This window comes from Sorex araneus, chromosome 10 (assembly GCF_027595985.1).
Source record: "Sorex araneus isolate mSorAra2 chromosome 10, mSorAra2.pri, whole genome shotgun sequence".
In the NCBI taxonomy this organism is placed as follows: Eukaryota; Metazoa; Chordata; class Mammalia; order Eulipotyphla; family Soricidae; genus Sorex; species Sorex araneus.
Window position 1 is genome coordinate 56365160 of NC_073311.1, and position 24529 is coordinate 56389688.

General features: G+C 45.5%; 1 protein-coding gene across 1 annotated transcript in view; it reads left to right on the top strand.

Moving 5' to 3' along the window:
- The window catches only part of DERA (deoxyribose-phosphate aldolase), an 87312-nt gene that overhangs the window by 25996 nt on the left and 36787 nt on the right, over window positions 1–24529 (top strand). Inside the window, exons 5-6 of the mRNA XM_055118355.1 lie at window positions 1469–1603; window positions 23263–23391. Coding sequence (XP_054974330.1) covers window positions 1469–1603; window positions 23263–23391 — 264 coding nt within the window. The remainder of the gene's footprint in view (window positions 1–1468; window positions 1604–23262; window positions 23392–24529) is intronic.

A 24529-nucleotide genomic window follows, 5' to 3' on the forward strand; every position in this document is an offset into this window, starting at 1 on the left:
CCCCTGGCGGTGCTCGGGGAGCCTCCCAGGGTGTCAGGGATCGCCCCGGGCTGCCGTGGGCAAGGCAGTTACCTGCTTTATGATGGCTCCAGCCTGGTTTTGGTATTTGCCATTCCGCCCCTTTTGCACCACCAAAGTGCTCAAGACCCGCCACCAATGCTCTTACAGTACCTCAAAAGATACTTCTTTTTTTTTCTTGCATCACACTCGGTGATGCACAGGGTTACTCCTGACCCTGCGCTCAGGAAGTACTCCTGGCAGTGCTCAGGGATGCTGGGAATCGAACTCAGGTTGGCCTGGTGTGAGGAAAATACCCTACCTGCTGTGCTCCAGCCCCCTCAAAAGACACTGTAGAGGCGTGATCTGGTGTCTTAGAAAAGGAGTCTCTAAAGGTCATGAATGGATTTTGTAGGGCTGCCTCCATTGAAGCGCACTCCCCTCACAGTGCTCCTCCATAGCCCGCCCTGGAGCCCTCGAGTCGCCGGCAGCTCTCCCACTCCGGAGGCTCATTTGCTAGCACCTCGCCATGCAGCGCTGCCTTCCCACCTCCAGGGCGGGTGGTGGCAGTGGTGGCAGACCCAGGGGCCCTGTCAGTGGTGGGGGCGTGTGGGTAGTCTTGGGGCAGGGGGGCGGGATGAGCGACGCGTCCCTGAGATCGTGGCCACGCTGCTCTGCGGCCGCGTCTGGCTTCTCCTGCGTGGAGTCCCTGGCCCTGTGTCTCCCCTCACGTGCTCCCCGATGTCGGGGACCCCTTAGGGGCCTCCCCTTCCTGGCCGTCTCCTCTCGTCCCTGTCTCTCGGGTTGTTTTGGGAGGGGCTGTGGTGGGACTCGGTTACACAGGGTGGTCGCAACTGCTAGAACTAGAATTCACAGAACAGTCACGGTCAGCTGGATCCAGAGGCGGGTCCAGAACTGCCGAGTGCCCAGCAGGCCAGAGCCCAGCACCCCGCACCCTGGGTGACTCTCTGGGGGTTGGTCACGTGCTTTCCCCATCACTGTTTCCTTAAGGTCCCTCCCCAGCATCTCCGCATTATTTCACATGTCCCAGAGGCTGGACCGGGAACACTTATCCTGACCCCAGCCGCCCCTGCATTCTGTCCCTTCACACTTGGCCTGGCTCCGTGAACTTCTGTGTCATTGATGCTTTGCTTATTGATTGATTGATTGATTGATTGATTGCTTTTTGGGTCACACCCAGCGATGCACAGGGGTTACTCCTGGTTCTGCACTCAGGAATTACTTTATACTATATACTCAGGGGACCATATAGGATGCTGGGAATCGAACCCAGGTCAGCTACATGCAAAGCAAACGCCCTACCTGCTATGCTATGGCTCCAGATTTGCTTTAAATGATCATTTATTTTGTCTGGAATTCTTGCTTGAAATGCTGACCAATTGGAATTTTTATCCTGCTCTCTCTCTCTTCCTCCTTGTTCCTGGACCGCTCCCTCTCTTTCCCTACCTAGTGGCCACTGGCTTTCCAGCTGGACAGACGCACTTGAAAACACGCTTAGAAGAGATCCGATTGGCCGTGGAAGATGGAGCCACTGAAATCGATGTGGTGATCAACAGGACCTTGGTGCTGACAGGCCAGTGGGAAGGTAGGTGGCGTCTGAGTCCTGGGGAGGCGGGGGTCTCCCCTGGTCACTCGGCCGGGGAGGGCCGGGGGCGGGGGGATGGAGAGAGGCAGCTTGTTTTGGGGAAGTGGGGATTAATCTGTTCCAAGTCACGTGTCCCTAGAGGAGGAAGTGGATCCGAGAAAGTGTGGTCAGGGTTGCTCACTCCTGAACGGCCAGAAGTCCAGGCCGCATCCCCCACTGCGGGAAAGACAGTCTCGGACAATCCAGATTCGAGTCTTAGCGGTAACTTCAAGTGCAGTTGGGGTCTCTGTATGTTTGCTTAAAGAAGGTAGATTTCCAGGGGGATTTTTTCCCTTTCTTCTGGAAAGGAGCAGTAGATGCAATTAATTTGGGTATCTCTGATCTAGGCAGGTACCTGACCACATGGATTCTTTTAGGGCGAGGGTGCACCTAGCAGTGCTCGGGGCTTATTCCTGGCTCTGCGCTCAGGGACCACTCGTGGCGGGGCTTGGGGGTCCATCCGAGGTGCCAGAGAGAGAGCCTGAGTCAGCTGCGTGCCAGGCAACCACCATGCTATCACTCTGGCCCCAGCCACGTGCACTTTGAGACCCCTGTACTCAAAGGAGTTTTTGTTTTGTTTGGGGGCCATACCTGGCGATGCTCAGGGTTTATTTCTGATTCCGAGCTCAGGAATCACTCCTGGTGGAGCTTGGAGAACAATAGGAGGTGCTGGGAATGGAACCCGTGTTGGCTGCTGGCCAGGCAAGCACCCTCCGTGCTGTACTATCGCTCTGACCCCTCAAAGGATTTTTTTTTTTTAGGTGTCTAGCTCTTGCCATGCAGTATATTATTGACTTTTCTCCCGTGCTCTATTGTTTGGTTATTCTGTACATAAATCACTCCAGGCCAACCTTTTATGTAAAGTTTGTTTTGATATACTGGCGAAAATTTAACTTTCTTATGTTAATCTATGTGGATTTTGGAGGATGTGGGATTATTAATAAGTCTGCAAGTCTGTTTTTACTCGTACTGTTCTTGCATGAAGCTCCTATGAATATCATTTCATAGTCACCTCTGAGATTCATGATTTAGTGTCACTGATTACAAAAAGACATTGCCTGTTCCAGGAACAAGCAACTGTTTTGTTTTTTTTTTATTATTAGACATTAAAGAAATATAATTTACCTGACATGAGTGTGTGTGTGTGTTTGTGTGTGTGTTTGTGTGTGTCTTGTAAGCTAAAATAAAATCATGATAGCTAAAATAAGTATAGTTCTCTATTGTAAAAAAAAAAACATTATAGAACTAGTTAAGAAATGTTAGTAGGATCATAAGATTGAGCCAGAATATGTTGTCTCTTTAGATGATGAATATCAAGTAGATGAATATTGTTTTCTAATTAAGTCGGTTATACCTGCTTGCTGTCAAAAACAAAAACGCTCATCAGTAATAGAGGATGAGATTATTCCACACAGTCTCACTTCCTAGAAATAAGCCTTGACAGTACCACAGTGCGGGCTGCCTAGACTCTCTGTTTACAAGACACACAGCCTCCACCCTTTTTAAAGTGTAAATTAAAAGCCGGGTTATATTTATCTATTTATTTTGCATTTTGAGCCACCCTCAGCTGTGTTTGGGGATATACCTGGCTCTGCCCTCAGGAATCCCTCCTGGGAGGACTCGAGGCCGTGTGGGATGCCGGGAACCAAGCCTAGGTCAGCTGTGGTCCCCAGTTGGTTATATTTAGTGTATTTTTTTTTCTCTTCACCTACTTATTGGGCATTCCCAGGCTCATGGATATCCTTTCGTGCATGCGTCCCTTCATGTGGCTGTCTTATCACCTGCCCGTCCTAACTGCATTGTTTACTGAAGCATTGCTGTGGTTAGGGAGCGACCAGGATTCCCTCAGCTCGTGGGATAGGTGTGAAGTGTGAAGGAGTCACTGTTTCACATCACGCCTGGACGTGGGTGTTTGGGGGGATTGTGGCAGCCCCGAGAGCTCCAGGCCTCCCGGGCTCCAGGCCTCTCTCTGAAGCTGCGTCTTCTCCACCCTTGGAGCAGCCTTGTTTGTGACGCCACGGTCGTCTCCTTGACAAGCAGACTGCGCGGCCCATCCCTGTCTCTCAGAGCACTTGTTCTTTTTCCCTCATTAAAAAAAAACTTTTTATGGGGCTGGAGTGATAGCACAGTGGGTAGGGCATTTGCCTTGCACGCGGCCGACCTGGGTTCGATTCCCAGCATCCCATAGGGTCCCCTGAGCACCGCCAGGGGTAATTCCTGAGTGCAGAGCCAGGAGTGACCCCTGTGCATCGCTGGGTGTGACCCAAAAAGAAAAACAAAACAAAACAAACAAACAAACAAACAAACTCAACTTTTTATTTTTATTGAATCACCATGAGATACAGTTACAAAGCTTTCATGTTTGAGTTTCAGTCATACAACAATCGAACACCCATCCCTCCACCAGTGCACATTTTCCACCACCAATGTCCCCAGTATCTTCCCCCCATCCCAACCCTCCCCCTGCCTCCATGGCAGACAATTTCCCCCATATTCTGTCTACTTTTGGGCATTATGGTTTGCAATACAGATACTGAGAGGCCATCGTGTTTGGTCCTTTCTCTAATTTCGGCACACATCTCCCATCCCTAGCCAAAACCAAACCATCATTGATCTAATGATCCCTTCTTTCCCAGCTGCCTTCTCCCCGGCTCATGGGAGGCAGGCTTCCAACTATGGGGCAATCTTCCTGGCCCTGCCTCTACTGTCCTTGGGTGTCCGTCTCGTATTATTTTATATTCCACAGAGGAGTCTCCCGGCACTTGTGCTTGCTTCCTTCTCATTGGCGCCTGTGGCCTCCTCGGTTGGTCACGTGGTCACACCAGACTGCCCGTGATCCTGGAGGAGTCGGTCTTTGTCTTTAGGTTTGGGCGTTGGGAGACCACACTGGGAGGTGCTCAGGGGCTGCTCCTGCTCTGTGCTCCAGAGAGACCCCTGGTGGTGCTCAGGGTCCATATGTGGTGCCAGGGGTTCAAACCTGGCCAGTGACCTCAGCGGTCACATGCAGGGAAGGCACCTTACCTCCCACCCAGCTGGGCTTCCTGCTGGGGTCAGTGGCCGCATCTCTGAACTCCCTCAGGTGCCTGGTCTGTGCACTTCCATGCCAGAGACAGAGGTGCAGAAGCATCGTGACAGGGAAGGACAGAGTGACAGAAAGCTGACCTGGATGTGAGAGGAAGCAGCTTCAGAGCAAAGGACCAGGCTAGGAGAATCCTAAGGAAACCTACATGAAGTCCAGAAGCACAGTCCTCCTGGCTGTGAGCTATGATGCAGGTCTCGTTAGAGCTTTCAGCAGCTCTGAGAACCACCCCCCAGTGTAGAATAGCCCATCACTGATCTTGCAGTTGTGAATGATCTAGAAGAAAAGCCATGAGGCCATTTGTTTTTTTTTTTTTTTTTTTGAAGTAAATAGATTTTATTTAGAAGGTCTTAGGGAAGGAGGAAAGGATAAGTGGAAAAGAAAAACCAGTAGGAGTAACGCGCTCAAGGGAGAACGCGGGCTTCTCCAAGGGTGGAGGAAGCTCTACACACATCCTAGCACTGGACACGAAAGCATGAAAGTACACATCTCAAGGGGGGAGATGCGGGCGACACATGTGCTCAGCCACATGGCACAAGCAGCACATGGGCTCAGGCAGCATATGCGCGCCCTTCCTTTGTTCAAGGTGGATGAGGCCATTTGTTTGGGGCTGTCTTCCACCTACACCAAACCAGCACTCTTCATCTTCGCCTGCTTCATGTCTTTCATTTTTTAAAATTTTTGTTGATTTTCCCTTCTGCTCTCCCTTTCTGATGAAGCCGTGAAGGCCAGGATCGCTCACACATTGAGGCCTGAGCTTGCTGACGCAAGCCACGAGCAAGGCAAATGCCCTACCCGCTGTGCTATTGCTCCAGCCCCGCTTCCTCATTTTTCTCTCTTACACGAGCCTTAAATCTTAACTGAGAACTGTGATTAGCAACAGACAAGCAGAATTATTATACAGTGACCAGGGGTTATCTATTTAAAACAAACCATTCACAAGTGATGGGAATTAGCAAAAGCATTCATGTACCATAAGAAAAGGGACAAGGCTGGAGCAATAGCACAGCCGGTAGGGTGTTTGCCTTGCACGCAGCCGACCCGGGTTCAATTCCCACCATCCCATATGGTTCCCTGAGCACCACCAGGGGTAATTCCTGAGTGCAGAGCCAGGAGTAACCCCTGTGCATCGCCAGGTATGACCCAAAAATTTAAAAGGAAAGAAAGAAAGAAAGAAAGGAAGGAAGGAAGGAAGGAAGGAAGGAAGGAAGGAAGGAAGGAAGGAAGGAAGGAAGGAAGGAAGGAAGGAAGGAAGGAAGGAAGGAAGGAAGGAAGGGAAGCTTAGTATTTTGAGCAAATCATGGAATAAACCCTGTAAGAGTGAGGGGGTCAAAAGCTTTGTGTGCCTTATATTTTTTATTAAGCGGTTGTAGACATCGAAGTGTAGTGTCTGTTATTTACTTGTGTTCTAGAGTACCACTGATTGGGAAGTAGCCTACAGTGGAAGAGGGGTTTGGATGGAATTGGCTACCCCTGAGTGAACGAGGAATGGTTTTTGGGAACTGAAAATTTCCTGATGATAGGTGTTCATGTGGAATATGTTAACACATCTTTGTCCGGAACCATTCTTTAACTCTTTTTTTTTTCTTTTGGCATTAATAACCTCTTGACCCAGAAAAAAATTGAAAAGGAACATGTAATACTTGAAATTCAATTCTCCATAGAAATCCCCAATGACTTGGGCCTTTTTGCACGGCAGTTTTTGTCTTAATTTCAGTTCTCAATTTGATTACATATTGTATTTCCTTGTGTCATGTTTCAATATTAGCTGTTTACTAAAATATGAGCCTAAAATTGATTTTTCCGGAATTTGCTGATGAAAACGTCCGTCAGGCTGTTCCACGTCCTGCTAGAGGTGTTTTTCCCCTGACCAAGAGAGTGTGGGAGACATGGGCTAAAACACAGGAGACAGTTACTTTTTTTTTTTTGCTTTTTGGGTCACGCCCACTGATGCACAGGGGTTACTCCTGCCTCTGTACTCAGGAATTACTCCTGGCGGTACTGGGGGACCTACGGGATGCTGGGAATCGAACCCGGGTTGGCCATGTGCAAGGCAAACACCCTACCGCTGTGCTATTGCTCCAGCCCCCGACAGTTACTTTTTTAAAAAAAAAATATTTTAAAAAAATGTTGTTTGAGGGGCTTGGAGAGTTCACAGGTGCCAGCATCCTGAGTTCGTGAGGACCTCTCCTGCCTTTCCGTGGCAGAGTCATCTCTGGGGGCTCCAACCGGACCCTCGGGGACGCCACTGCTATTTGTCACGGTGCCCGGTGGAGGGCCGGCCTGGGGTCCCTCCTCAGACGTGGGCCCCTCTGCCTGGCCGGTGGCTCCTGGGAGACAGTGTCCGGTGCTTTGGTCCTGTTGGGTGGTCGGGCTCTTGGCTGCTGAGCATGTCACTGACTTCGAGTCGCTAGTTTTGACGCACAGGGGGGAGCTCGGATTGTCACCTGGGCTGGCTCTGTCCCTGAGCGGTCCTGGGTGTGTTGCGGGGGGCTCAGCACTGGTCAGCGCTGAGAGAGTACAGCGGGGAGGCACTACCCGCACACGCAGCCGAGCCCTGTTCCTCCCCAGCCAAGGAGCCAGGAATAGCCCCCGAGTGCGGCAGGGTGGCCCCCTCTGTCCCCTCACGCACCACGCCTGCTCCTTGAAGAGTCTGGCAGAGACCTCTGGGGTGTGTGGGTGGATTAGGGGGCGTGGTGAGGGAGGGCATGGCTTCTGTCTGACTCCGGCCACCCAGCGAGGCCACCCAGGGTCCTGTGGACAGCCTCTCGCCTGGAGCTTGTTCGTGAAAGCAGACGCACCCCATGCATCTGGTTCCTGCTCTCCACATGGCTTAGGTGCCAGAGCACTGCAAGGGAGTTGACATGACATATTGATTAATTGGTACAAATCGTATCATCCGCGTGTTTCCTGCTCACTTAGCCTGGATCTGCAGTAGCGTAGGCGGTGAGCAGGAGGCCGGGGAAATCCAGTGTTACCTGGCCAGCTGAGCCAGGAAGGGCATCTTCTGGGCGCCTGGGAAAAGACTGTTTTCTGTTTCCTGCATTTGGGGAGAAAGAAAGTTTTCCTGGGCTGGCAGGAAGCTCTGTGCTGGAGAGAGGTGAGGACACCCAGATGTTCCAGTTATCCTTAGACCCAGAAAACAAATTGAGGAGTGGACAGCCTGGAGAGTGAGGCTGGGGAACGTTCTGGAAGCTAGAACGGGGCTGGTTGAGAGTAGGCTTTTTTTGTATTATTTAAAAAAATTTTTTTTAATTTACTTTTTAAAAAGTTTACCTTTTTTGGGGGGGGACTGGAGCAATAGCACAGCGGGTAGGGCGTTTGCCTTGCACGCGGCCGACCCGGGTTCGATTCCCAGCATCCCATATGGTCCCCTGAGCACCGCCAGGGGTAATTCCTGAGTGCAGAGCCAGGAGCAACCCCTGTGCATCGCCAGGTGTGACCCAAAAAGAAAAAAAAAAGAAAAAAAAATAAAAGTCTACCTTTTTTATCGAATCACTGGGTTATAATAGGAACTAGATTAGAGAATGCGTGTCGATCACTCACCCAGTTGCTGGGCCCAGGTAAATCCCACCATGTCCACAGCAGTCCATGTCTTCTTCTCAACCTATAGCAAATGTGTTGCGTAAATGAAGTGGAACTGCAGGTTTGAGTGAACTGAAACTGAAGTTTCAGTCTTTGCAATTTTGTTAATTTATATCTAGTCAGGTACTTTGCTTCTCACTGAGGCCAGTTAAGGAAGCTACCATTTGATGATTTTATACAACGCTTTAGCACAGCAATGGTCTGGTGTTTTCATTGTCTGTGGTATTTGTAACATTCTGTTTCTTTATGGTGGTACAGAAGTTAGCCTGTAAGTTGCACTCCTTAAATAATTCTTTGAAGAAAGCGGTCACAGGAAGGGGCTCACCATCTTATAAATCCCATTAAGCAGGTTTTGAAGGTTAAATGCATTCTGTCCTCTAAAAATATATAAAGGCATTTATTTTACATGTCTTTGACCTTTCTCTAATGCATGTATTTACCTAGTTATTTACCAGCAACATGGAAATGCTATCAGATTCTGCCTCATTCAAGAATCTTATAGTTCATGGTCCAGAGAGATAATACAGTGGGTAAGGTGTTTGCCTTGCTTGCAGCCAACCCAAGATCGATCCCGGGCACCTCATATGGTGCCCTGAACTCTGCTAGGAGTGAACCCTGAGCACAGAGCCTGGAGTAAGTCTGGAGTCCTGCCGGGTTGGCCATAAAACAAAAACAAACAAATGAACAAGAAGATCCCAGGCCTTGGATCTGGTTTTCCTAGGCTTTGGAAAGCCGTACATGTCTAGCATCACGCATTATGCTGACAGATCCTGAAAACCTTGAATCTGGGCAACAATTTTCATCATTGTTGTTTGCTTTGAGAGTGGGACCCAGCGTCTTACCTGGCAGGAATGGGCATATGCACTACCATGGAGCCACATCCTTCAGTTGAATTGAATGTGCTTATTTTATTTTTTTTTTTTTTTGCTTTTTGGGTCACACTCGGCGATGCACAGGGGTCACTCCTGGCTCTGCACTCAGGAATTACCCCTGGCGGTGCTCAGGGGACCCTATGGGATGCTGAGAATCGAACCTGGGTCGGCCGCGTGCAAGGCAAATGCCCTACCCACTGTGCTATCACTCCAGCCCCCGAATGTGCTTATTTTAATACAAGAAGGACGGCAGAAGGCTGGGGCCATAGCTCAAGTGGCAGAGCACATGCCTTGCATGTGTGAGGTCCTGAGTTAACTCATCAGCACCACCCCCTTTCTCCATACCCCAGTATCACCAGATGTGGCTCCTGTTATGAAGAAAAAAAAAAAAAAAGAGCTGGTCCTAGGGAGAGACCTCAGAGGGCTGAGCACTTGCTTCACTTGCAGGTGGTCTGGGATTTGATCTCACCGCAGGGTCCCCCAGCACCACTGGAAACCATCCCAGAGCACTCAGTCAGAAGCAGTCCCTGAGCACTGCCAGGTGTGGACCAAATCAAAATAAAGCAAAAAAAGAGTACAGAACAATGCTAGAGTCTCTTTAAAAGAAGTAGCTAATTTCCTCTGTTTTGTAGGGTTATTAATCATGATTTCTTAGAAGAAAAAGTCACCTGTATTTTTTTGGGGGGCAGGAATCATGTAATCCATGATCTATACTTTTTGTTTTTTGGAAGGTTTTTTTTATGGCACCGAATTTCAGGAAATACTTATAGTGGCTATGTGCTTTTATGGTTTTTGTTTTCATGTTGTAATTTTTCTAGACTTCGAATACTATTGACAGAAATGTATGCTTTACCTTCTGTAGGTTATTTTATTGCCTGGTGTTTTAGCTCATCTCTGTTTTAGTCTTACAAGATTAATTAGTTGTCTTGGTGGATGAAAACTGTTCTTGAACTTTTTGTGACTTTTTTAGTTTAAAAGGTTGCTGTACAATTTTATATTAAGTGTTTTACTGTACATATAATTATCTTAAGAGTTATTTTCAGGCCATTCTTGTGCAGTGTTGAACATCTTTCCGGTACTCAAAAAATAATTGCTTAGATATGTTCGTTAACAATTATTTCTAAGTGCCTTTGAATAGCATACAATATAAAAGGAAATCTGCTTTATGACTTTTAGATAGGAAACAGTCTTTAAACACTTAGATTCTTACTTAAATCACAATTTCTGCACATGAAAACTTCAGAAACAGAGTCTTCTATTTCTCTAGCCATGTTTTTTTTCCCAGAAAACTTACTGCTGGCAGCCTCAGATAACAAATATACTTTCCTTTACTTTGAAGCTGGAGAGAAAGAAAGTAATAAATAGAAAAAAGTAAAGTGCTATCAATGCAAGTTCTTGCTGACATTGAGAGACATTTGGTAGACCAGTTGTCCTTCTGTTTAAATCATGCAGTCTGGCCCTTCTCTACCTCTTTATTCATTGGTTCTGCATTCATGTGCTCACTGCCTGCCTTTCTTATTGAGAGTGACTTCCGTGATTCCTGTTGGTGAGTCCCCCCTGACCCCCCCACCCCCAGAGTCTCGCTTGTTTTTCAGCCAGCAGTGATGAGCAGAAGGTCAGCATTTGATCTCCATTTCTCCTCATCACAGTGGCAGTGGTAGGAGGGGTGTGGGGGACAGGCAGAGACGGCCCCTCTGCTGCCTGGGCCACTCTATTGATTAAGCATCTGCAATGTAATACATCCTGGCTTCTAGTACACCCACTTTTGCTACTCCTGAAAACCTCATTATAAGTCAAAACATTTATTATCAGGTTTTTAATGTGACATCCCTATGCCAGCCCCTTCTCTGGTGTATGTGTTTTGTTAAATTTTGCATTATTCTGACTAATTTGCAGTCGTGGTGTTTTGAATTCCATTTTCATTTGTCAGTCATCTCTTATAATAGCCTTCCAAATTATTATTTTTCTGCTATGTGCAAAAATTGGTCTTTTTATTTTTTTTTTATAATATGTGAAGAATTTTCGGTGTCATAATGTTTGAATTTTTAACAGTGAGCATGTATTACACGTGAGTATGTAAGCAGAAAAATTAATAAAGGCTGTAGGGAATAATATCAGGATGCATATAAAGATTTAACCATAAGGACATGTACTGAAGTGTTGTTTATAATAGCAAAAAAAAAATTCTGAAATCTTAAATAGCCAATAATGGAAAAATGATTGAATAAGTGATTTATGACTGTGCAGAGGAAGATTGTACAGCTATTAAAAATTGTGCTGCAGACCTCTATTCATTAATTTGGAAAGATGTTTGTGATATATAGAGGAGGGAAAACAGGTATCAAAATAATATGTATCATGTATAATTGTATTTTTTTCTGGTTAAAAAATAAAATGGTTGACAGCATCAGAAACTCTCCCATAAGAAAAATAGCTAGGTGCTAAACAAATTGCAATAGCATATTGAATATATATTTCTAAAAATCTAATGTATCTCTTAAACTTTCATTTTGAATAATCTTAAGTTACTAGAAAGTTGCAAAAGTAGTATGCAAAATTTCTTTTTACTCTTTATTCAGATTCCTCACTTATAAATTCAACCCTTTTCATCCTTTTTTGCCTTATATTTTCTATACTTCTGTATATGGCAGTGGTATTGAATAAATTATTATGGTTAATATATGTATATTTTGTGAATTATTTAAAATTCAGATGCATTGACCCATTATTGTAATGAGTATCTCCTAAAAACAAAGATATTCATTTTTTGGTTGTTGTTGCTCTTGTGGGGGTCATTCGCAGCTATCCTCAGAGGCCACCAGATCAACACTGGGCTTGGTGGGCAGCGTAATACCCAGGATTGATCTCATGTGGTAGACCACTTGTATTTACCAGCCAAGACATTCTTTTCTTTTTTTTAAATTTCAAAAATGTTTATTGAGATACTGTGACATACAAAGTTGTTTGTAGTAGAATTGTTTCCGCCATACAACATTCCAGCACCAAATCCCACCACCAGTATCCCCAGGTCTCCTCCCACCCTCCAGCCCATCCCCTTGACAGGTATATAACAAATTGATTTCATATCACTTGGTCCAATAAAACTTAAAGGAATGGCAAATAGGATTATCAGAAAATAAATCAGTAAAAGCTTGTGATGATGAGTTGCAATGTTTTAGCCTTTCTTAATCTAGTAGAGGACAACCATATGCACCATTGGTGAGTGCTGTACTCAATGCCACATGATGGGGCATTTCTCCTATTCTTTAAAGGAACTCATTTAATGCTTCTGGCAAAACTGGTTCCAAAGCTATGAATTCCCTAAGCTGTTGCCTTTTTGTCCATGAAGTTCTGTACAGTTCCTTCAAATCTGAATGATAACCTAGCTGGATAGAGTATTCTTGGTGAGGCGTGCATTTTGTTGAGTTTTGTGTTATATCCTTCCATGTTCTTCTGGCTTACAGAATCTCGTGTCACAGCTCTGCTGCACTTCCTTTTTGTTGCATTCAATATTTTGTCTTTTTCTTTGGATTTTGTGTGGGTCTATTTGCACTGGCACCTTTCAGGACTTTTGTTTTTGGTTTTTTTTTTTTTTTTTTAGCTTTTTTTGGGTCTCACCTGGCAATGCACAGGGGTTACTCCTGGCTCTGCACTCAGGAATTACTCCTGGTGGTGGCCGGGGGACCATATGGGATGCTGGGGATCGAACCCGGGTCAGTTGTGTGCAAAGGAACCACCCCACCCACTGTACTATCGCTCCAGCCCCCTTCTGGTCTTTTGGATCTCAGTGCTTGTAATTCTCAATTCTGGGAAGTTCTTAATGATTTCTTTAATGATTTTCTTTTTTTATGTCACATTTGCCTTCCTGTTCTTCAGGGACTCCAGTGATTCTTTCATTGTTCCTCATGAACTCATCCCATAGTTCCTTGGTAGACTATTCATTTATTTTCAGACTATTTTCATTATGGTGTATTCATTGTATCACTAAAGACACCATGTCACTAAGGATTTACTGGTGTTGTTTATGTTTTCGGTGATACTGTCTTTGCTCATTGGGCTTGGTGGGCATCCACATGTTTTCCCCAGTGGTTTTCTAGTGTTCTTGTGAACACCGAGTCTCTGTAGTTACCTCCTGGAAGATACTGAAGGACGGAGCTGGAGATTGCTCTGTCTTCTCTCCTCTTCTCTCCTCTCTCGTAGAATGACAGAAGGAATGACTGCAAGCAGCATGGACTTGGTTGAATAGGTTTGTCACTTCAGGAGCTGCTGTGTGGGTCCTTAATAAGGCGCAGGTCATTGTGGAAATTGCTGGGACCCACCCAGTAGGGAAGGGCTCTGCCTCCCATTCTCGAATAGGCCCAGGAGGGGCCAGAGACAAGCTGCACCAGGGATGGGGGACAGCAGGCAGGTGGTCAGCCCAACTAGGACTTTTTTTTTTTGCTTTCTGGGGCACACCCAGTGATGCATAGGGGTCACTCCTGGATCTGCACTCAGGAGTTACCCCTGGCGGTGCTCAGAGGACCATATGGGATGCTGGGAATTGAACCCGGGTTGGCCGAGTACAAGACAAATGCCCTACCTGCTGTGCTATCACTCCAGCCCCTAACTAGGACATTCTTATACGAAGTGTCCACCATCAGAATCAGGAGTCGCTATGCGTTTTAAATCTAATGACTTAGTTCAGATTTAGTGGATTATTGTAAAGTTTATTTTATTGATTGGTGCAAGTTTCCTTAGTCTTCAGACTCCACTATCTCTGTATGTCCTGTGCTTGATGACTGAGGCCTATAATTTTGTGAAGTGCACCACAAGTTAGGTTTGTTCGATGTCATTATTGTCATCGTCGTCTTCCTCTTCTTTCTCTTCCTCCTCCTCTTCCTTTTCCTTCCCATCTTCCCCACCCTCCTCCCCCTCTGCTTAGTCAGTGATGCTCAGGGATTATTCCATGCTCTGCACTGAGGAATTATTCCTGATAGTACCTGGGGGACCATATGGGATGTCAGGGATCAAACCCCGTTCAACCATGTGCAAGGCCAGTGCCATACCTGCTGGACAATTTCTCTGGCCCCTGTTTGATGTATTCTTATAATTAGCCTCAAGTTATGAATCTTTGGCAAGCATTCCATTGAGGATTTTCTCTGTTCTACTCACTGTGTTATTTCAGAGTCAGAAGTTGATTTGTCCCTTATTTTTTTACGGCACAGTATTTTCTACCGTCTCTCCATTATAAAATTAATGTGTTTTGTAGTTTAATAAGTAATTAAATAATTTCCGAGTGATGATACTTTGAGCTATGTTAGTAAATATCTAATTTTTATTCTGCAGTTTTAGCATTTATTGATGATTCTCGGCTAAGTTGTAGTTTTTGTTAATATTCATTGATCAGAGCAACTGATAAGTTACTTGATGGTTGACAAATAGTGGGTTTTTCAGTTTCATCATTCCTTCTTTGCTTGTGAGTTAGTATAACCGTCACCTCCGCTCTCCTCCTTCTCCTCCTTCCCCCATCTCCTTCCCCTTCTCCTTCTCCTTCTTCTCTTTCCCCTTCTCCTCCTCCTCCTTCATCTCCCCCTTTCCTTTCCCCTTCTCTTTCTTGCTCAGCACTCAGGGATAACTCCTAGACGTGCTCAGGTCACCCTATGTGGTGCCAGGGATTGAACATGGTTGCCCACCTGCAAGGCAAGCACCCTACCCACTATACTATACTGTCTCTGGCCTTCCTTTCTTCTTTTCATGCTTGTAAGAACTCATGGATTCCTATTTTACTCCATTGGTTATTATTTGTTACTATTGTTTATTTGATACCCAGATTTGCTGCTTCAAACTGCCCCTCTATCCTTTGAACATGATCCCTTTATTCTTTGAGAATTATTTTGTATTCCTGTGTGTTTCAGATTTATCTTTTGCTTTTGCTTTTCTCTGTCCCAGTCCTGGAACCAGTCATTCCCAAGGAGCTGAGCTTCCTTTCATTGAGTACTGGTATTTAGGAGCCAAATATGGGTGTAAAGTATGCTCATATGTCTGAGTATTTCTCTTGGCATTCTCTAGAGACAGATCTGTGTGAATGAACATATATATGTATATGTTAATATACATGTATATGGATATATTCATATATATTTAAACATATTAATTCATACACGAATACATTCATATATGAGTATATTATATATGCATATATGTATAAGAACATATTCATATTCTACATATTTATATGCATATATACATATATGTATGTATGCCCAATGCACACAGTAAGTGCACATACCTAATTGTCCGTCTCAGCACCATGAGTTCTTATGGATTACTTTCCATTAGAAGCAACTGTCTGTCATATTTATCCTAGCTCTCATTTTCTATATTTATGACCCTCTGATCAATAAAAAAAATCTTGATCCCATTGCCCTCACTTAACCTATTAACCTGCTGGATCACCTGTTGACCTGTTGGATCACTTTCTTCATATGTAACAGTCTCTTGAGCATACAGAGCGCCTTCCAGAGACCAGTTCTGTTTAATCCGTGACTTCCCGAGTGCTCCAGAACTCCTGGAGACAAGGCTAAGGGTGTCCCTTCACTTTTTCTGAATTTGATTTGACAGCAGAAGAGCCAAACGTTTCCTTGACAAGTGACACGCCAGAATTTGGGACCGCACAGTCCTTCCTCCTCTGCTCACAGCACCCCCCAGAAAGGGTTTGAAGTTCTCCACAGCACCAGGACAGGCTCTTTCTTCTTTGTGCGAGGTTTAATTTTGTAGAGAAAATGTTGAGTTCCATTTTTACATCTACTTACCGGATTTAAGGGGAAGCTAATAATGCATTGATTACCTCTGTAAATGATATGAGAAGTTGCCTCAACATTTATCCCCAGAATTTTTGAACTTAGCACCCCCAGAATTGGATGCTTACTCAATGCCTGGTGTTTAAGCTGTGAAAATGAAAAATCTTCACTTTTTGATAGAAAGATGAGACGTGGGGAGGGCTGGTCACTCCCAAACAAGGGCTGAAAAGTCCTGCTTTCATCAGCATCCTAATCACTAGAGGGTTTTGTTTCAGACCTACCTTGGAAATATTTATGGTAGTAAAGCTTGTCTTTAAATCATTTGATTATAACTTAATAATATGATGGGAGTTGACACCCCTTTAGATTTTAATTATTGCACCAAACCTTCAATTTTTTTTCATAGTATATGTGGGTGGCTACTGGCTTCTGTACTTGTGCGGGGACAGAGGCACAACAATGGAGGAAATAAAATAGTATTTTTATATAGATTATATATTTTAAATAGAATTCACCTAAAAATGTGATCTGTCTCCTACCACTGACTAGTGATGTCATTTTTAGGCAAGTGAAACATCTCTCCATGTTTCACTTTTCGAGTCTGAACTGTGAAAGAAGCATTAGCTACCTCACTGGGAATTTTGAAGGGCATGTGTAGAAAGTACTTGAGTATTTTTAAAGAGGGTACTTTTAAAATGGGGCATTGCTCATTCTTTTCAGAAATTATTCCTCCTGAAGAAATTTGGGGGTGGGGGGTAAAGAGGATCTGAACCTTCTTGCTTCCCCTGAAATTTCTTGCATGTATCAAGTTCAGCAGGAAGTGGAATCCACATCCAGTGACCCTTTCCCCTCAGAGAAGGGAGAGTCTGCATTGCATTTCCTCATTCATTAATACCAGAAGGAAAATGGCAGTGCAGTATGTTCAAGGCAGTGTGATTTGAGGTTGACCAGCTGACTTTAGGCCATCAGGGCGCTTTGATTTTCAATATCATCTGTCTAATTTTAAGGTGCCTATTATTTCATTTCCAAGATGCACAAATCTATCTAGACACTAATCCTGTTCTTTGTGGCTTCTTCTGTGGCTTATGTTAGAGTGAATGGTCCATTTTCCAAATTTTTCTGCAGGTAAGAGCACTACTATTTTCTGATATTTTAAGAAATATTAAAACAAATGCTCATTATTTTTTTTTCAAGTTATTTTTTTGTCTACGGATGTATGTAAGGAAAATTATGGAAAACATGCTGAGGGATTGGATGCTTACTCAATGCCTGGTTCTGATCTAGCCACATGTATTGTCACTGTCACTGTCATCCCCGTTGCTCATCAATTTGCTTGAGCAGGCATCAGTAACGTCTCCATTGTGAGACTTGTTGTTACTGTTTTTGGCATATCGCCATGAGGAGCTTGCCAGGCTCTGCCATGCGGGCTGGATACTCTTGGTAGCTTGCCAGGCTCTCTGAGAGGGGTGGAGGAATTGATCCTGGGTTGGCCACGTGGAAGGCAAACGCTGTGCTATCGCTCCAGCATATATTAATTTATTTAATCTTTGTAGAAGGATGTGAGCAAATGGAGGCTTTCTGTGAGATGGGGCAGTTGAGTAATTTCTGCTAATTTCCATCACCAGAAGTAGCCCCAGCTGCTGACCCTGAGTCTGCCCCCTAATGAACGTGGGCTCTGAATTGAGAGAAAAAGAAAATGTTTGTGATATGATAAACTGCAACCCCACCCTCCCCAGTTCACATTGATTCTCTGGTATTCCAAAATGTAGAACAGGATTCCCCAGGCTTCCCCAAGTCCCTCTGGACTTGGAACATCATAAGCATCCAGCAACACAAATGCCAGCACCACTCAGCAACAGGAGAGTAAGTCTTGGATGTTTCTTGTGCTCCATCATGGCGATGCTGGCCTTGCACTTGAGATGCACAGACCCATTGGATGCTTGACATAGTTCCACGAGGCACCGTTACCTTTGTTGTCATGTTTTGTAGAAGTAGAAATTGAAATCTAGGCTGAGTCCCATAAACTGGGGCCGGAGAGACAGATCAACGGGCAGATCACTTGAGCCAGCCGTAGTCCCTTAGCATGGCCAGGTAGGGCCTAAAAAACAGCCAAAAAAGAAAAAGAAGAAAAGATGCTTATTGAACTTGCCCAGATCGAACCACTCATTCTTTTAAGTGCCGAGCTATGTGGGGTCACCGACATCCTGCCCCATGGCCCCCAGTTTTTCCAGTAAGTTTGAATACACGTCAGTCAGGAGTTTTTGAAAATGAGTGTGGTCCATTTGGGTTTAGGTAAGGTGTCTGGGCTTCATTCCAAGGGCCGGAAGGAGAAGGTTCAGGGAAGAGGCTTGGGAAACGCGGGGAACAGGCAGGACTCGGACTCGGCTGATTGTGCCTCTGGGATGGAATTTGGCACCAGGGCCCCGGTGCGGCCACTGCCGCCTGGACCCCGACTCTCCTGGAATCAGCCCTTGCGGTTGCTTCAGCGCCTAGAGCGTCTGGCTTTCACCTGCGCATGCTCAGTGGTGGAACTCGAAGGCCCACATACCTTGATGGAGCCCAGGCCGCAGTTATCTTGGGAGGGTTGAGGGTATATGACCGCGCCAGAAGTGTTCAAGCTCGCCTGCAGTATACTTGGAAGCCCCAAGGCGCGGGGATTGAGCCCAGGGTCCGGTGCCCCAGTCCCTTGAGCTGTCACTCCAGCATCCTCACCCCACCCCCAACCACAGGCCACATTTGTAAAAGGCGGTGTGTGTGTGTGTGTGTGTGTGTGTGTGTGTGTGTGTGTGTGTGTGTGTGTCTTTTGATTTCTTTGTTCTGGTCTCCTCTGATAATAGAAAGAAGTGACCCTTTCCCAGTGTTGAACTTTATTTTAATTTTATTTATTTAATTTTATTTTTTTGCTTTTTGGGTCACACCCAGCGATGCTCAGGGGTTACTCCTGGCTCTGCACTCAGGAATTACTCCTGGCAGTGCTCGGGGGCCCCTATGGGATGCTGGGAATCAAACCCGGGTTGGCCGAGTGCAAGGCAGACACCCTCCCTACTGTGCTATCACTCTAGCCCCAGTGTTGAACTTTAAAGATTAAGTTATTGGCTCTAAAGAAATCTTGTCCCTGCTATGTTGTGGAAGAGGCCAGTAACCTGACTTGAGACAGTTAAAGAATGAGACCATGCAGGCTGCATACTTGCCACATCCTGTTAAGCTTACAGGGTCCACTGTGGGTTCGTTCACTTTGGAGCACGGGAGAGAGGACGTAACTTCCAGGTGGCCAATAATTAAGTCATAAAATAATGAAATGCATCCTTTTTTTTTCTGGTTAATTTTAACTACAATTGAAGACCTTCACTTGATATAAAAACAGTTCCTAATTTTGTTTTTTTGGGAATAATGTCATTTTGTTCACAAATATGGTCAGAATCAATGATTTCCGAGTTATGTTATCCAGTGCTGGAGAGATAATGCATCCCACTGACCCCAGATTGAATCCCTGGCACCTCGGATGTTTCTCTGAGCAGCACCAAAGCTGGCTCCTGAGCAGAGATGAGACTTGTTTTGGAACATCATCAGGTGTAGCCCCAAACCAAAAAAACCCTCAAAATTGTGTTATCAGGCCAAAGTTTGCTTTAATAAATGCCATAATAAAGTATTTCCAAGCACTAATCCAAATGACAAAATTTCAGTGAAGTACAAGGCGCTGGGTCAGATTAGGAAACAGAATTAGACTTTTATCATGCAGCACTTAATGGGAAGGCATTTTGCGAGAATTCTGAGCTTAATAACAGCCATTAGACGTTCTGAGTGCATGCACTGTGCGGAGTGCTTTGGGGCTTTTCTCCACCCTCACGTAATAACCCTATAAAGTAAATATTGTTATTGATAGTTTAAGGATGGAAAAGAGATTAAGGAGTAACTAGCCTGAGCTCAGGCAGGAGGTTCTAAAACTGGGTTTTAAATCTGCATTGTCTGGTTCTCAGCTTGCTTTTGAGACAGCACTGGGAAAAATTATTTGTCATTAATTGAATCATCATGAAATCATAATGAAAAGTCATTGGTTTAATCTCAGTGTTCTCAGTGTTTTTAATTAAAAAGTTTTTAATGGGGGCAGCATTTTAAAAAAATATCCTTCAATTTTTATTTATTTTAAAAATTTTTTAAATCAAATCAGTGAATGCACAGTTCAAGATTGTGCATGATTGGGTTACAGTCATAGGATGTTCCAACACCCTTCACCAGCGAACATTTCCCATCACCAGCCTTGGGGCAGCATTTTAGTTAATTTCAAGAGAAGGGCTTCAGTCTACTGTAAGGTATAAATTTTACTTCACCAGCTACCAGGCTTCCCATGATCAACTTGACCCCCCTTCTACCATCTCTTCCCACCACACCCTCCTGTTCCCTCACCTGCTGGCATCCATCCTCTTTTTCCCAGAGTTTGATTTAGTTTGGTGTGTGTGTGTGTGTGTGTGTGTGTGTGTGTGTGTGTGTGTGTGTGTTTCTTAGTTTGTTTTCTTTGATTATTGTATTCCACATTTGAGTAAAACCATCTGGTTTCACTTTTTGATTTATTTCACTGAGTAGAACCAGTGAAATTCTATTTTTCTGCAAAAAATCAGTTTCATCTTTTTTTTAATAGCTAAGAAGTATCCAGATTGAGTATATACACTGCTGCAGCTTCCTTACCTACTCATTTATCCGTGTGGGAGAATGGTTATTTGTCTCCATGTCTTGGCTATTACAAGCCTTACTGCTCTGAACATAGGGGAGCCTGGATCTTTTCAAATTAATGTTTTTATGTCCACCAGAGAAATACCTCAGTATTGCTGGGTCATGTGGTGTTTCTGTGTACTGTGGAAGAAAACTCCACAATTAAATCTCAAAATTCATCAAAATTAGCATTCTTGCATTTTCAGATCAAGATTTCTTTGTCACTAGTTCTTACAGAACAACTTTCTCTTTTTAGTTTTAGTAACTGAAATAATGGCTTTCTTCCCTCCCCTATTTAGTGTCCAGCATCATTTAGTCCAAGCATCATTCCGAACAAAAAGATTATCAACTGTTATTGCCTTATGTCTTCCACTGCATGTACTGTTCTCATGCACTTGTCTCCTTGGATGTCAGGCTAAGATGACTTTCTTCGAGCAGGGTAGAGTCATCAGGTACCATGTTCCAGTTCATCTCCAAACCACTGGCTAATAGGAATTTGTGAAAATATCCCATTTTTTTCTTGGTAACCTTCTTGGATACCATAGCTAGGCAGTGACAAACTCTGAACCTTTTTAAACATTTTGTTATAGCATATTTGCCTTGGTTGGGATTCACTTTTCACTTCTGAACTTCAAGGGAAACTCAGGTTCCCTAGGACCGTGAAGGCAAGTTTTGTTCATGCTGTTCTAGTGTTCTAATGTTCTAATGTTCTGGATTTGACTTCCCTTGATACTTGGAGACCAGGTGTCAGCCTTTTAATAGGAACTCTGGGAAATGCGTGAATTCATTCACACAACACTCTTCGCAGTAAGAGGTGCTAACCTTAACCTTGACCCAGATTGTCTCTTTATTGTCTCTTTCCTGCTCAGCTGAGTCTCTCTGGTTACCAAAGCCTGTCCATGAATCATGCCCATAATCTACCGATGCCTGGCACCAGATAATCTCGTCATCAGCCACCATCCAGATTACATGTCCTTCCAAATTTAAATGATGATATCCTCGCTGTCACCTAGAAAATGCTGAGTTGGTTAGCACATGTTTTGTGTGTTAAGTGATTAATACTAGTTGTGGGGATGGTGGGAAGGAAACTGGGGACATTGCTGCTGGGAAATTATACTGGTGGAGGGATGGGTGTTGGAACATTGTCTGAAACCCAATCATGAACTGCTTTGTAAGCTCTATCTCATGATGATGCAATAAAAATAAAATAAAATAAAATAAATGATTAATACTCTGTATTCTGGCCATAAAGAAAGATGGAGAAAAGAAAACCTTAAGAAAGGTCTTCATCCTCTGCAGACTGCGGGTGTGTGTGGGGCACATGGGGAGGAGGGCTTGAAAACAAAATTCCTTGTAAAATAACATGAGACTGACACCCAAGGACAGTAGACACAAGGGCCAGGAATATTGCTCCATGGTTGGAAGCCTGCCTCATGAGCAGGGGGAGAAGGCAGCAGAATGGAGAAGGGATCACTAAGTCAATGATGGCTGTAGGGATGGCTCGGGATGGGAGATGTGTGCTGAAAGCAGACAAAGGACCGAACATGATGGCCTCTCAGTATCTGTATTGCAAACCATAATGCCCCAAAGTAGAGATAGTATGGGGGAAATTGTCTGCCATAGAGGCAGGGGGAGGGATTGGACTTGTGGGGGCGGGGATACTGGGGACATTGGTGGTGGAGAATGTGCACTGGTGGAGGGATGGTGTCCGATCATTGTATGACTGAAACATGAAAGCTTTATAATTGTAGCGCACAGTGATTCAATTAAAAAAAAAAGAAAGAAAATTCCTTCCCACATGGCCCCATCTAGTAGAGACTCGTGTTGTTTAAGGGATGCATTGTGTGTGTGTGTGTGTGTGTGTGTGTGTGTGTGTGTGTGCGCGTGCGCGTGTGTGTGTTTTAAACCATGCTGCATTCCATGTGTTGTGTGGCGCCCCAGAAAGCCACCTGCATATGGGGCTCGGGGGTCAGTCAATTCAAGGCTGCATCTCAGCCCCTCGACAGCTGGTTTCAGGCACATACATTCAACACGCCCGCACAGGCTTGATCCATGTTAGTCAGACACAGACACACTCCCAGGCAGAGTGTGGGACAAGCTGTTCTGTCTTTATTGTCATCAGCAGACTCTCGGGAAGGGCCTGCTTTATATTCCAAGAGAACTTGTTATGTACGAATCAAAGGATTCATAAGGACCTTCTCAAAGGTCTGTTTTTTTTTTTTCTGGGGGGAATCTCTTCGCTCCCCCATTTAGTTTCCAATGGTGCACCCCATCTGCAGGAAAGGTGATTTTTTTTTTCCCTCCTTGTCCTTAACCGTCATGAGGTAGAAACGACCAGATTATTTGCATGTCATTATTGACTCAGGCGCTGGACGGGGGGCCGGGCTCCCAGTTCCTCGGTAGCAAGCGAAGCATTCCTTGTAACAGGATGTGAGCCGCAGCCGAATGCTCCAGGCGGTATTAAATTGGGGTGATTTTTAGAAAGTGACAAATGTTTTATGTTTCCTAAATCTGAGACGGGTTCTACGGGCTCTAAACGGCTGCCAAGTTATGTTATCACTTGCCTCTTGGTAACTGCCTCAATTATTTCTTCCTCAGCCCTGTATGATGAGATTCGTCAGTTTCGCAAGGCCTGCGGGGAGGCTCATCTCAAAACCATCTTAGCAACAGGAGAACTTGGATGTCTTACTAATGTCTATAAAGCCAGTATGATAGCAATGATGGCAGGTAAGCGTTCCGTGTGCCAGAGAGGCGGTCTTGTTGAATTGCTGCTGTCTGTAGGGAAACAGGTGTCGGGAAGCCTCCCACTGTCCCCTGCGCCTCGCTCCTAACCCTTTGTGAGCGGGGTTCTGCTGGCCTGGGAACGCAGGTACCAGGTGAAGTGGGCAGAAGCTCTTGGCATTCTTCTCTGGGTCTTGGAGGCTTTTTAAAAAAATTTTTTTTTTAATTTGCGGGTGCGCTACCTCGGGGAGGCAGCAGGTGGCGCTCTTGTTAGCGAATTGCTCCCCGTGCTCGCCTGTGATTATTCATTCATCAACATATGTTCGCCAGGAATGTCTTTGACTCGGGCTTATTTCGCTGTGAATTTCAGCGCGTGATTTTGCTCAGAGACACTTGAGTTTGCATCTGGACCGTCCAGGCCGGCCTGTGCTTGTGTTGGGGGTCCCTGCTGCCTTTGTAAATTCCGCAGTGCAGCATCTCCCTCGGCACTGGGGGTGGGGGGCTTTAGGGGGAGGTGGGTGGAGGCGTCGCTCCCCTCCCCAGACAGGTTGGCCCACGGGTAGGGTAGGCGCAGGCTGCAGGTGTGAGGCCGGGCCCTTCCGGGCTCCCCGCGCTCCAGCCCTTCGTCCCGGAGTGCTCCCCGCGTCCCCGGAGCACCCGCGCCTCCTCCCGCTCCGCGTCCCGTCCAAGGCCACAGGAATCGTTGCAGGCGGCTCTTCACTGCGCTCCCGTCTCAACCGGTGCCCCCTTCCAATCTGTTCTGCAAACCGTTGCCAGGATGATCGCTTGCAAATGCTGGTTTCCAAGCCCTTCTGCTTCCGTCAAGTCCTTGCACACGCCCGGCCCCTTCCCCTTCAAGGGGAAAAAAAACCAAACCACAGTTGATTCCTTTCAGCCCGGTGCTTTTAAAGCCCCCCCAGCCCCTGCCAGGCCCTGTGGCACTCCATTCCCCTCACTCCAGTGCTTCCACGCCTGGAAGTGTGGCTGTCTGTGCCTGCGGGCCAGTCCTGTGTCCCGTCCTTGCACTGGGCCCTGCCTGCATAACCCTGGTTTACCTGTGCGTGCATCTTTCCGAGACTTTCTCCAAAGCTGCCTCCTCCCCTGCCCTGGTTTATTTATTATTATTATTATTACGATAGCACAG